General features: G+C 34.3%; 1 protein-coding gene across 1 annotated transcript in view; it reads left to right on the forward strand.

Annotated features, from left to right (window-relative positions):
* CCDC88A (coiled-coil domain containing 88A) overlaps positions 1 to 14321 on the forward strand; it is a 172323-nt gene that overhangs the window by 145853 nt on the left and 12149 nt on the right. Inside the window, exons 19-26 of the mRNA XM_012649837.1 lie at positions 317 to 320; positions 898 to 1059; positions 1944 to 2221; positions 2451 to 2594; positions 5797 to 5983; positions 8417 to 8562; positions 12231 to 12323; positions 12456 to 12670. Of these exons, the coding sequence (XP_012505291.1) occupies positions 317 to 320; positions 898 to 1059; positions 1944 to 2221; positions 2451 to 2594; positions 5797 to 5983; positions 8417 to 8562; positions 12231 to 12323; positions 12456 to 12670 (1229 nt within the window). The remainder of the gene's footprint in view (positions 1 to 316; positions 321 to 897; positions 1060 to 1943; positions 2222 to 2450; positions 2595 to 5796; positions 5984 to 8416; positions 8563 to 12230; positions 12324 to 12455; positions 12671 to 14321) is intronic.

Genomic DNA, 14321 nt, shown 5'->3' on the forward strand with positions numbered 1-14321 from the left:
ATCCTGAAATTATAATATCCGTGACAAGCATTTTAACATCTATCACATTAAATATAATGATCTGCATAGTAATTTTCCTATTTAACTATAAAAATTAAATATGGCCACTTGTACTAGAAAAATTGAAAATGGTGTGTTTTGTTTGGATATGCTCCAGAAGTCCTTAGTTGAAATAGAATGTTAGTGAGTATTTTATACCACTGAACTAGTAAAGAATTTTATACCACTAAAATACTAAAGAATAGATGTAACTAAAATAACTGAAGAAAGTATGTAACATCTGTTAGGACTATTATGGGCTAAATTTTTTAAACAGATGGGTAAGGTGGTTCCTGTAAATCTTCTCTTTCAAATATTTATTTTGCTGCTATCCCTGGAACCACCACTCACCTATGTATACATTTGCCTTTGGCACACCTCCTTGCCTGGACATAGCCCCACTTATTCTGGGCACTCTGGCATTTTGTTTTTTAATATTTTTGAAAATTATAAATAATTTATTGTTTATTTTTTTATTTTTTTTCCAAAAGGCCAAGAAGCAATACTTTGGCACTTTTGAGCAATATTAAAAGCATACAACTCCATCCTAGTTCTTGGGTTAATAAATATATTTAGAATGGAATATTTTGAGGATACTATAAGGCAGATGGGACACAGGCACAATAGTATATTAAGCCTTATTAAGAGTATTATTCCCTTCTTTTTCTTAGATTAAATGTCTGTTTACAATTTAGGATAGTGGGGGAATGTTTTGGGTTTTTTCTCTTTTAAGATTATTGGATTTTTTTGGATCATGATGATAGTAAGGGCTCAGTGTACAAAATTACAGTATGTTACAGAAGTATGTTTGATGTTGCTTTTATTTTTAATATATATGGGTTTTTTTCTTCTATTAAGAATGCTACACTGCAAGCAGAGAAGCAAGCATTGAAAACTCAACTGAAGCAACTTGAGACACAGAACAATAATTTGCAGGCTCAGATTCTTGCACTTCAGAGGCAGACAGTGTCATTACAAGAACAGAATACCACTCTTCAAACACAGAATGCCAAGCTTCAGGTTGTAATGTAATATTTTGGGGATGTGTAACCAATTTCTTGAATTATGCTATTAAAATAAGGGAGGCTAAACATGGGAAACATTGTGGTCTTAGTGAATTTAACAATTAATCGAAGATATATTAAAATTTTTTAATTTAGTGCCTTGCCAAACTTTCATATATCAGCATTTTTTTAAAATGTCAGAGCCTCTAAATACTAATTAATAAATTCATTCAATAAATATAAATGAGCAAAGATAATTTATATTTACTTTATGATCTTTCTTATCAGTTTAGTTATTACAAAACAAGACAGCATAGGAATATTGTCTTTAGACTTATCCTTAGTTCAAAGGATCCATCTTTCACTTAACACTACCTACCAGAGCAATCAGGTGGTGAACAGTGCAACTGTCTGAAACCTCTTAAAGAACTGAAACCAGTTCCCTTTCTGACTCAAAGTTCTTCTTTCTGTAACCCTTTTCCAAGTAATAAAGCAAATACTAATCTAATTTGGACTTGAAAAATTTCCAAAAGTAGTTTTTCAGGTCTTTCAACTCCTAAATTCTAGAAATGATAAACTTGCATTTCAAATTCTATACTTTTTCATAAGTAGAATATAAGTAGTTACTAATCACCTTCATTTAAAATAAATTCAACCCAAAACATATATATGTACAAGTATATATACACATATACATCATATATATAACACCACCAAAAATCAAAATTAAATGGTAGCCTTATTCTTTAAAAAGCTAAAATCCAAATGTTCCCAGTGTAATGTAAATGTATCTACTGTAATGTATTTAGAGTGTCCTTAAGTTAACAATATAAAACTTTTATTTTTAAAAAAAGAACATGAACTATTTGTCTTGTCTGATAACAATATGCATTTTTATAGGTTGAAAATTCCACCCTTAATTCCCAAAGTACCTCCCTTATGAACCAGAATGCACAACTCCTAATCCAGCAGTCTTCCTTAGAAAATGAAAATGAATCTGTAATCAAAGAGCGAGAAGAGCTAAAATCTCTCTATGATTCTCTAATCAAAGATCATGAAAAGCTGGAACTTCTTCATGAACGGCAGGCTTCAGAGTATGAATCTCTTATCTCTAAACATGGAACTCTAAAGTCTGCCCACAAAAATCTTGAGGCGGAACATAAAGATCTTGAAGACCGGTAATTTATTATATTTTGTTGTGTTGTGAATTTAAACTCACTTTTCTTCAAGTTGTATAACAAATTCTATATGTTAAATACATCTAATAGGTAATTCATGTAGGAAATTTTTATAAATTTACATGTGTTTTGTGTGATATTATTAATAAATTACTCTTATTTCCCTCATTGCTAAAATGTTTTCTTTTTTGGAAATATTATAAACCAAATACCTAACTTTTTTTTCCAGTTACAATCAGTTACTAAAACAGAAAGGACAGTTGGAAGATTTGGAAAAAATGCTCAAAGTAGAACAGGAAAAAATGCTGCTTGAAAATAAAAACCATGAGATGGTAGCTGCAGAGTACAAGAAACTTTGTATTGAAAATGATAGGTAATATTTATATATTTTAATTCTGTATTATGCCTTACATCCAAAGTGTATACTGCCCCATTGTAGTACCAACCATAATTTGGACTTAGAATGTTAAAAAATAGAATAGACTGTTTGGTACAGTTCTTTTTGTAGTAAAAAAATACATACATACCTCAGAGCAGTAAGTACATTACCCAGCAAAATCATGCAGTTAGTTATGGAATCTATTACTCACACCTATTTCTCCTGTTTTCTCTCATTGTTCTTCTCTTATTTTCAACTACTTAAGGGTTTTTTTAATTGATACATAATAGTTGTACATATTTGAGGGGTACATATAATATTTTGATAACTGCATACAATGTGTAATGATCAAATCAAGGTATTTAGGATATCCATCACCTCAAACATTTATCATTTCTTTGTGTTGGGAACATTTCAAACCTTCTGGCTATTTTGAAATATGCATACAGTAAATTACTGTTAACTATAGTCACCCCACTGTGCTGTGGAACACTGGAACTTATTCCTTCTATCTAGCTATATGTTTGTACCCATTAATCAGTCTCTCTTCACCCCATCCCCCAGCCTCTGGTAACCACCATTCCTCTCTCTACCTCTATGACATTGACTTTTTTAGCTCTCACATATGAGTGAGAATATGTGATATTTGTCTTTGTCTGGCGTATTTTTCTTAATGTAATGACCTGGTATTTCTATTTTTAGGTCTTCGAGGTATCTCCAAATTACTTTCCATAGGGTTGTACTAATTTGCAGTCCCACCAGCAGTATAAGAGTGTTCCAATCTCTCCACATCCACGCCGGCATTTGTTTCGGGACTTTTTGATAAGGGCTATTCTCACTGGAGTTAGGTGATAGCTCATTGTAGTTTTGATTTGCATTTCCCTAATGATTAGAGACGTTGAGCACTTTTTTATATGTTTGCTGGCCATTAGTCTGTCTCCTTTTGAAACGTTTCTGTTCATGTCCTTTGCCTATTTATTGATGGGGTTGTTTGATTTTTTTCATTGATTTTCTTAAGTTCTATGTAGATTCTTGTTATCAGCCCTTTATTGGATGTGTAGAAAGCACATATTTTCTCCCATTCTGTAGGTTGTCTATTCGCTGTAATGATAGTTTCCTTGGCTGTGCAGAAGCTTTTTAATTTGATTTTAAAAAATATTTTATTACTTATAATTTTTGTAAGCTGACTCAAATTCTTTCAGGAATGAGTTGAGTAAAACTATTAGATGTTCTGAACAAGGACCACTGTGAGCAAAAGTTTGTTTTGTTTGGCTGCCTCCCTCTTTTGTGGGTTCCTGATCTTAATGCCATAAAATAGAGGTTGGCAAACTATAGCCAGCTCATCAGTCCAAATACAGCCTGCAGTCTGTGTCTGTACAGCCTCCAAACTAAGAAAAGTGTTTATGTTTTAAAGGTTTGGGAAGGAGCATGCTCCAGAGACTGCATGTGGCCCACAAAGTCTAAATGTTTATCCTCTGGTCTATTATAGCAAAAGTTTGTCAATCCCTGCCCTTAGAGATCACTGAACTTTGTTTGAAAGTGAACTGTGGGAAGAAAAAGAAAATGCGATAGTGTGATTTTTTTTTTTTACAAAAAAAAAAAAAATTAGGGATTGCATAATAATGAATAATTTGCCACAATTCCAGAAATCCCAACTGAAGTTTGGTTTAAACCTGTATATCTCAGTTAGCAACCAGCATATTGACATAGTATTTCAATTAGCAATAATTGCGCCTCGGATAAACCTCATTGGCTATGACATTGCCACTGCGCAAAGCTGACATAGTATTTCATTCTGGATTGATTCATTCTTTTGATCTTATCTCTGTTTTATGATGAATTTTAGAATCTTTGAATTCTTTATGAAATCAAAGCTGAATTGGTCATTTTCTCTTTTGTCATTTATTTATGTGTGTGTATGTGTGTGTATTAGGTCATTCAATATGAAATGTGCAATTTCGAATCTAAAGTGTAGTTTATTTTATCTCCAACAAGAAGCAGTACAATTAATCAAAGTACATGCTTAAACTATCAATACAGTTTTGCCACAGTTAACAGTAGCTTGTTTATGCCAGCAGCAAAGAAGCCTGGAGAGCAAGTGGCAATGAAATTGCCAAAGGCTTTTTCCACAGCTTGTTGAGAACTGAATATTTTTCCTTGCAAGAAATGGTCCAAAGTCTGGAAGAAGTGGTAGTGTGTTGATGCAAGGGCTGATGAATACAGTGATGACAGAGTTTCCACGTCCAGCTTCTATAGTTTGAACAGCATTGTTTGTGTGACATATAGTCGAGTGTTGTCTTGCAAGAGGATTTGCCTGTCTCTACTGACCAATCTTGGCTGCTTAATTGCAAGCATCCTCATCCAGTTAGTTGCAGTAGACATCTGCTGTAATTGATTGACCAGGTTTCATGAAGCTGTAGTGGATAATACCAGCGCTGGACTACCCAACACCATTAGCTTTTTTTGATAAATATTTGGCTTTGGACTGTGTTTCAGCACTTCATCTTTATCCAACAATTGTGCTGAATGCTTGTGATTGTCAAATAGAATCCATTTTTCATCACACATCATAATATGGTACCCAGCCTCTTTTGTCCTTTAAATGTTTTCTTATTGGTGGACGCAGTGGCTGACACCTATTAATCCCAGCACTTTGGGAAGCTGAGGTGGGAGGATTGCTTGAGGCCAGGAGTTTGAGACCAGCCTGGACAACACAATGAGACTCCCTTGCTTAAAAAAAAAAAAAAAAGTTAAAAAATTAGCCAGCCATGATGGCATGTGCTTGTAGTCCTAGCTACTTGAGAGGCTGAGGAGGGAGGACCACTTGAGTGCCCAGGAATTGGATATTACAGTGAGCTATGATCATGCCACTGCACTCCAGGCCAGGGGACAGAGCAACACCCAGTCTCTAAAAAAAATAAATATTTTCTTACTAATCTTGAAATTTTGGGTATCTTTACTTCAGCATACTTAAAGGCTGAAAGATTATTTTCAAGGGAAAGATACTTGGGGTTTTTGTTTTTAATCTGGTTTTGAAAAATAGGAACTGATTCTTAATCAGTTTAATAACTGGCAAAACAATCTTTTATTTTCTCTAAGTATGTCTAAATGTTATTTACAGCATTTTCACGTTTAAATTACAGTGTAAGCTATTAAGAGAATCTAATTCTATTTCTATTATGATTTCTAATAATAGGTTGAATCATACATATAGTCAACTTTTAAAAGAGACTGAAGTTTTACAAACTGACCATAAAAATTTGAAAAGTCTTCTAAATAATTCCAAACTGGAACAAACAAGATTAGAAGCTGAATTTTCAAAGCTAAAGGAACAATACCAACAGTTGGATATTACGTCGACCAAGCTGAATAACCAGTGTGAGGTGAGCTTTTTTTTGTGTGTGTGAGGTGAGCTTTAACATGTTTAATCACCGTTTTCTTCTTTTAGGCACCAAGACGTGACTAAAAAGTAAATGATCGTGTTACGACAATAGCAGTATATATTTAGTGGAGTATTTCCAAAAGAATTTGATCAGGGATAATTGAAACTCACGAGTAATTCAGAAAAACTTCCTGTATCATTAATTTCACCTTTTTTTTACTGTTAGTTTAGACCTAAATGTCCAGATACTTTGAAAATCATAAAATTATGTTGTATTTGTTTAATGAAAAAATGTTTACTGTATACCTGGCATGAAATTATAAACCAATAGAAAAATTAATTTGAAAGCACATATAAATAATTACCCAGTAAAGCTCAGAACGTACAGAACATTCATTCTACCTATAACTTATAAAAGTCTAAATAAATTATAATTAGGAATATATACTTCCAGAATGGTAGAGGGAGGAACATGGCCAATCAACTCCCTAAGAAACAACAAAATTGGACAGATCTGTCAAAAACCATTTTAGGAAACTGGAACTCAACCAAGGCATACAACAAATTGAGAGGCACTTTAGTAAAGAAAAACTACTCAACTTTGGGGAGGAACTATGTTTTTCTGAGGCATTTTATCATGTGGCTTTTCCCATTCCCCTCCTGCTTTCCTCCTCCTTACACCTTGTAGTTCTGACATGGCACCGGGCAAGCTGTGAAAACCAGCAGTTCTCCTGTTAGAGGAGACTGACTTGATTTGAAACAGAACACAGAAAAGTCCCATGCCTGGGAGAGTTGTCAAAGGTCAACTGTTAGATAGCCTGGGGTTGAAATACTGGTTGGCGATCAGACCAGTGAACTAGTCAGAAATTTACCTAGGAATTCCAAGAAATGAGACAGACACAGTGGGTCTTGATTAGGTCTCATATATCACTGGTGGTCTGGAAAGCTGCTCTGAAGAGACCAGAGAGGGCCCTAGCTATCTACTCATCCCTGACTGATTGTCACAACTTGAGTCAAATGTTAACCTTTGGGTGGGGCTAAGTCGTATAATGGCATGATTTGGAGGTGGTGGAAAAATTAATCTGTGGTGTAAGAGGTTGGGATAGTAGTTAACGTTGGCGGGAAGGTAGCACACAATTATTTCTGAAATATAATTAATGTTCTGTTTCTTGATCTGGGTGCTGGTTTAACATACATATTCACTTTGTGATAATTCATTGAGCTCTGTATCCACTGAAAAATTTGTTCCCTTTTCTGTGTATATGTTTTATCAGTTGTCTGTTGACACAATAATGCTGTTTAACAACTATACAACCTTAACAGTAATGGACAATAAACTTTCCTCGTGAGTCTGTGAATTAGCTGAGCAGCACTCATGATATATGGCCAAGGATTTGCTCCTGCATCTGTAGTTAGCTGTGGCAGGTACGCTGATGGTCTCAGCTTTAATAACTCTTCTCTGTTCTGTGAGGTCTCTCCATCCTCTAGCAGGGTTCCAAGAGACTGAGTGGAAGCACACAAGGCAACTTGAGGCCTAGGCTTGGAACTGTCATACCATCACTTTCTCCACTTTCTCTTGGCCAAAGGCATTCCAAATTCAAGAAGAGGAAAATAGATTCCACTTCTTGATGGGAAGAGTGAGAAGTCACATTGCAAGAGGGTATAAGTACAGAAAAGAGAATAAATGCACTCAGTTTTTCAATGAATCTACACATATGTTACATTTCAATTTAACAGTATATAGATAATAGAACAAACATGGTACAATACTGACAGTTGTTGGTTCTAGTTGTTTATGGTTATTTATAATATCATTCTCCCTGATTTTCTATACCTTTTGAAAATTTTCAAAATGTTCGTTGTCTTTCTTTTTCCTTTTTTGGGAGGTGGAAAGGATATGTGTGGTTTGCTTTTGTTTTTTTAATACAGAATTCTGGGCTCTACTCCAGACCTGCTGAATTCAAATGCTGGAGTCCAGAAATCTACTCTACACATGATGCTGAATTTTAGTCCTTGCAACAATCTTGGGGGATGGGAGCTATCTGCATTTTATACAGCTGAGAACTAACTAACTTGTACAACATTTCATAGCTACTTAAATAGAAGACTAGATATTTGAATCTAGCTTTTGGACTATAAATTAAACAATTTTGAAGACAGAAAGCAATATTTTTGGAACTAGATAATTTATTATATATTAGCCCCAGTGTTTTTGAGAATTAAGAAAATATATAGGTACAGCATGTAACCCAGTGCTGTAGCCATCATTATCACTAAAATAATCATGTTCTGATCAAAGTGCAATCATCTAATTTGTTCAAATAGTAGAAGACTTAAGTCTTCACGAAGTACTTAATGTTTTTCAGATGTTTTGGGTGATTTATGTTAAATGTTAATGTTGGTTTTTTAAAAATAAATGTTTGTGTTTAAACAGTTGCTAAGCCAACTTAAAGGAAATTTAGAAGAAGAAAATCGACATCTACTAGATCAAATTCAGACATTAATGCTGCAGAACAGAACACTTTTGGAACAGAACATGGAAAGCAAAGATCTTTTTCATGTTGAACAAAGACAGTACATGTAGGTACCAGATAATTTTATACTCTGAAATATTACTCATGATTTTATCATTACCATACCCAGTGGCAGAGAAAACTCATGCTTAATTTTTCTTGATTTTCAACAGTATTATTTCAACATATATTTTTTGAGTGCTTATATTTCAGGCATTGTTAATAACCAGATATACTAACATGAAAACATTAGTCTTGCTTTTAAGAAATTAGTAATATAAAGTGAGAAATACAAATAAACATGTAAATACAATAATTCTATAATGGAGGTATATGTAGGAGGCCATAGAAATACAGCAAATACAGGGCAAGAAGGAGTTACCTTAGTCTGAGAGAGATGAAACGTGAGCTGAGACTTAAGGTTCAGCAGGAGTTTGCTTGAGGAGGCATGCCATGCCAAGAGAGCAGAAGGCAAAAACTTGGAGGTGTGATAAAAGTATTTTGTGGCATGGTATAGGACCTAAAAATTAATTGTTCTTTCTGGAGCGAATTTGAGGAAGAGGGGCCAGTACAGAAGTGGCTAAACAGTCAGGAGCCAGTTCACAAAAGTTGTTTTTTTTTTGCCACAACAAAGGAGTTAAGATAAAGCTACAAGAGGTATGAGAGAGAGAGAGAGAGAGAGAGAGAGAGAGAGAGAGAGAGAGAGAGTTAACAGGGCTTAATTATTGATAATTTATGTCTCCATTGAGAGTAAAAGAATGTGGTAAGACTAAGGGATTTGGACCTGGACAGCTCAGTGGGTATTCTTTGTATTGCACAATGATTCACCTTTACTAAATTCACCTTTCTTCCTCATGCCTCATAAATGAGAAGCATCACAGTATAATAGAAATAGCACAGTTGTTGAAATCAGACAGCTAATTCATATCCCAGCTCTTCCATTCACTAGCCATGTGACCAGAGTTGAGTCACTTCGTTTCTTTGATCATTAGTTTCTTCTTCTCTAAAACAGAGATAACAATATCTACTTCCCAGATTATCCTAAGGAAATACCTTTCAAACTTAATGTACATGTTGGTAAATCAGGGTACATGTGAGACTAGGATACATCATAGATTTTCCTGAAGCATTAATTTTATTACAGAATTTTGGGGCAGAGAACATTGTTTCTATAGTAACACACAGGTATATTATGGAACAAAAGGCAAAGTTTGCATAAACTTCTAAGATAAATGCAAAACCTCAAAGAAATTTCACATTTGTGGCTGGCCACTTTGGACTATACCTTCAATCCTTTCAGGGGTATGTATTCCTTTACTCTCTGACATAAGAGGTATTTTAGGTTAAGAAGCCCTGAGTGTATGTAAAGCTCTGGGCATTTGAGTCTCCTGTTCCTTCAGCAGAGGCATTATCCAAAGTTTTATTGTCTTGATATTCTGACCCCTGGTGACTAATGCATTTCCAGGGTATCAGTGATTGTGTCTATATAATTGACTTCCAAAGATTATTTTAATCTATTCTGATATATTGAATTTAAATCACAAATATCTATCTTACATGTCAGACATTTCTAGCCGAATGCCTCTATCACATGCGCCTAGCAAGAGTGATAGGTAGTTCTGAGAATTTGGAGGCTCCTAATGATATTTCAGTGGGTAAAAGGAGAAAAGAATTGGGCCCATGGCCTTCTATTCTACAGACATCAACTTTTCAACTGTCAACTCTTCCATGGCTTCAGATCCAATCAGGTGCTTAATAATAAAGGTATAGGCCAGGCAGGGTGGCTCACGCCTGTAATCCCAGCACTTTGGGAGGCCAAGATGGGTGGATCGATTGAGGCCAGGAGTTTGAGACCAGCTTGGGCAACATAGCAAGACCTCATCTCTACAAAAAATTTAAAAATTAGCCGATTGTAGTGGCACATGCCTGTAGTCACAGGCTGAAGCAAGAGGATGGCTTGAGCCCAGGAGTTCAAGGCTGCAGTGAGCTATGATCACACCACTACACTCCAGCCTGGGCAATAGAGCAATATTCCATTTCTAGAATAAGAATAACAACAACAGCAGTATAGGCCATGTGCTAATAATAATAGTACAGCCTGCCTGCTATTTGTGCTGTGGTATAACTGTTGGCAACATTTGTTCACAAAGCATCTTCTACAGAATCTCTCAAATCAGCTCCTCCCAGTTCCCACCACTGTAATTCAGCCTTCCTCTCAACTAGACTACCCCATTAGCCTACTGAATGCTGTCTTTATTGCCAACCTTTCTAATACATCCTATTCCATCATTGGGTTAATGTACCTTAAACAAAGATTTCATAATATCACTTTGCAGTGAATCCTTCAGTATATCTGATTTCCTACTAAGCAAAATCTAAACCCAAGACTCCCTCATGGCTTCCCCCCAGTCTACATTCAGGTTAAACTACTTAAATTAGCATTCTTATCTTTTGAGCCTATCTAATATCGCCTTTTTCTTTATGAGGATTTCTTTGGTCATCCAAGATGCAAATATTTTCCCTGTTATAATTTCCTGTTGTACTTCCACAGTGCTTTATTTTGGTATTGCTACTGCCTTGGATTATAATATGTGTATATCTTCTCTCTCCTACTATATTATAAGCAGAACTACTTATTATTCATCTTTATATATACTTTATACCTTCCTCATTGTAAGTGATCATTGATATTTCTTGAGTAAATAGTATTCTTTGGCATTATGGGTTTGTTTGTTTTTTTTTTTTTTTACAAGAAATTACTTTGGTCTGTGATTTTTGATATTTCTCTATAGTAAATACTACCAAGAACATAAAAATGGAACTAGGATGTGGTGAAACTAGTATACTCGTGCATTGCTAGAGTCAGGAAATAATTCTCTACAAGTAAATTAGGCCTAAATAATTCTGCCAAAAAGGAAAAAAAAATGCATTTGCATAAAGATATGGTTGCAGGATTATTTATTATATCTATATAATTGTAAGCAAACTAAATATTCGGCGTTTTTATTTTATTTTTATTTTTTATTTTTTGATTGTAATAAATCACCTTCCTTCATTCCAAAAATGATTTTTGAGGTACTACAGATCCAAGAATAGGGAAATAGCCAATGTCGATATAATGTTTCTTTAATAGCTGTAAAAAGATGTTGAGAGTTCCTGTATAGGACAAGATTATATGGAAAATAAATAAAATAAATCCTATTGAAGAATTAAAACTTTAAATCTTACATTCCTTAAGTAACTTGTAAATTTAAAGAAAAAGAGGAACATGGAAAATATTCTTTTTTTTTTTAAAGCCAGGGTCTCACTGTGTTGCTCGGGCTAGAGTGCAGTGACATCATCATAACTCACTGCAACCTCAAACTCCTGGGCTCAAGCAATCCTCCTGCCTCAGCCTCCTGAGTAGATGGGACTTACAGTCACATGCTACAATGCCTGGCTAATTTTTCTATTTTTTGTAGAGATAGGGTCTCACTCCTGCTCAGGCTGGTCTCAATCTCCTGGCCTCAAGCAATCCTCCCACCTCGGCCTCCCAAAGTGCTGGGATTACAGGTGTGACCTGCTGCACCTGGCTATTCCATTGTTAATAAATAATAAACTCTTAGTTGTCAGTCATGATAGCTGTATTTTTTTGTGTTTTGGGGAGAAGTTAGATCATAGTCACAAAATAATTTAATGTGATTCACAGCTGTGCAAAATATCCATGTCCTAAAATATAATTTTTTATTTTTATAGTGATAAGTTAAATGAATTAAGGCGGCAGAAGGAGAAATTAGAAGAGAAAATTATGGATCAATACAAATTTTATGACCCATCTCCTCCTAGAAGGTACCATTAACCAAATTTTATGAATTTTTATTTTGAAAAAAAACTTATTTTTAATATTGTGAAGACTTCTAATTTTTTGAAGGGTTTAAATATTGAATTTTAGACTGATAAGAATTTTTTTAATTCTATTAGGAGGGGCAACTGGATTACTCTAAAAATGAGAAAACTGATAAAATCTAAGAAAGATATTAATCGGGAACGTCAGAAATCTCTAACATTAACACCTACCCGCTCAGACTCCAGTGAAGGATTTCTTCAGCTTCCCCATCAAGATAGTCAAGATAGTTCTTCAGTGGGTTCAAACTCTTTAGAAGATGGCCAAACCTTGGGGACCAAGAAAAGCAGCAGTGAGTGCTTAAACTCTTTAAACACAGTATTGATTTAGAGTCCTTTCTAAAGATTTCTTTCTAAAAAATTTCAGCAGTCCTTTGGGGCAATAGTCTGGTGAATGGAGTTTCTTTTTAATTTCATGTGATTATAAAATTAATTGCATACCGGAATAGTGTACAACCACATGATTTTTCTGAGATATACCATATACAGGGATACCATCATTTGGCCAAGGGGGTAAAATACTGCATAAAAAACATTGAAATAAGATTCAGAATACCTCTGCTACTTGCTAGTTCTGTTAATGTGGGCAAGTCCTTCACCTTTGCTTCATACTTCACAGGGTGATTGCGACAGCAAGTGAGAAATATGTATAAGATTTCATTTTCATAATTATCTATAACTTAATCAGAATAAGGCATTTTACAATGAAGTTTTAGCTCATATACTTTGGTGTCAAATTGAATTATCTAGAGATTGTTTTGTAAAGGATCAATTATAAAATAATTGGGGAGAGAAAAGTTTGTGTGTAAGCTTATGATTTAATTTTTTTATTACAAATTTAGAACTATCACATTATAATGTTCCCTATATAATTCATAGCCTTTTTATTTTGTTACTAGTATTCTTAACAGTAAGAGCAAAGTAAAAGCCTAAAGAAGTGTATTTCAAGAGAAAGAGAAAATAATTTAATACTAAGCCCTTTGAAGATGTCTAAGAAGTTGACTGCTATCAGTGTTCTTACAAAATATGTAAACAGGATACTTTGTATCCTCTCAATAACTGATGCCACTAAATTAAAAAAACACACACCATTTTTTTTTTAAATAGAAGATAAATGCAGGTGATTCCTCTCCCAGGGGTTGACTTTCCATATGGGCAACTCTCAAAGCACTCAAAAAACTATACACAAGGTTTTAGCCTCAGGTGAATAATCTCTGAAAAGACAATATTTTAGGATATAGGATATTAGACATTATGGGGTGTATTTCAGAAGGCAACTACAGCAGCCAAAAAACTAGAACCCATAGGTAAGCAACAAAAAACCATTGTACACATGCACATATATATATATATAGGTTAGTCTCAAGAAAGCATTTAATTTTGTATTCCCACATAAGATTCTTGTTACACTGGGTCTTTTGCTATCTGGACTTGTCTACCAAGTAAATCTACATAAAACCTGTGGGTATAGTTATTGTTGTAGAGAAATCGTTAACTTTTCCTTAAAGGGTAGCAGATAAGTTAATTTTATTAACTTTAGATATAAAATATCTGTCATTAACTGAGAAGTGGTAATGGCTATACTTAATTTTTTTAAATTAAAGGAAGATGTTTCAATTCAGATACAAGAGCATACACCAGAAAAGTACAACAGTCTTTTTTGAAGACATCTTCTCTGATTAAGTCAGAGAAGAATCTGTCATTCTTTCATATTCTCTGCTGAAACATCCAAAATAAGAATCAAAAGGAAGTGATATTCTCCTTTTCTGCAATTGTTCACTTTTAGAATTTTAAAAGTAAATCTAAAACCCAGTGATACTAAAGCTCCCTTAATTTCATTATGCTTTGGGAAATGAACATTATATATCTACAAACTAATTCCAACCTGGGAAATGTATAAGTCCTTTTATCCTGTCCATTTTGGAGGAGTATCTGTCAGTGAAG

Source organism: Propithecus coquereli, unplaced genomic scaffold (assembly GCF_000956105.1).
Source record: "Propithecus coquereli isolate 6110/MARCELLA unplaced genomic scaffold, Pcoq_1.0 Scaffold305, whole genome shotgun sequence".
Classification (NCBI taxonomy): Eukaryota; Metazoa; Chordata; class Mammalia; order Primates; family Indriidae; genus Propithecus; species Propithecus coquereli.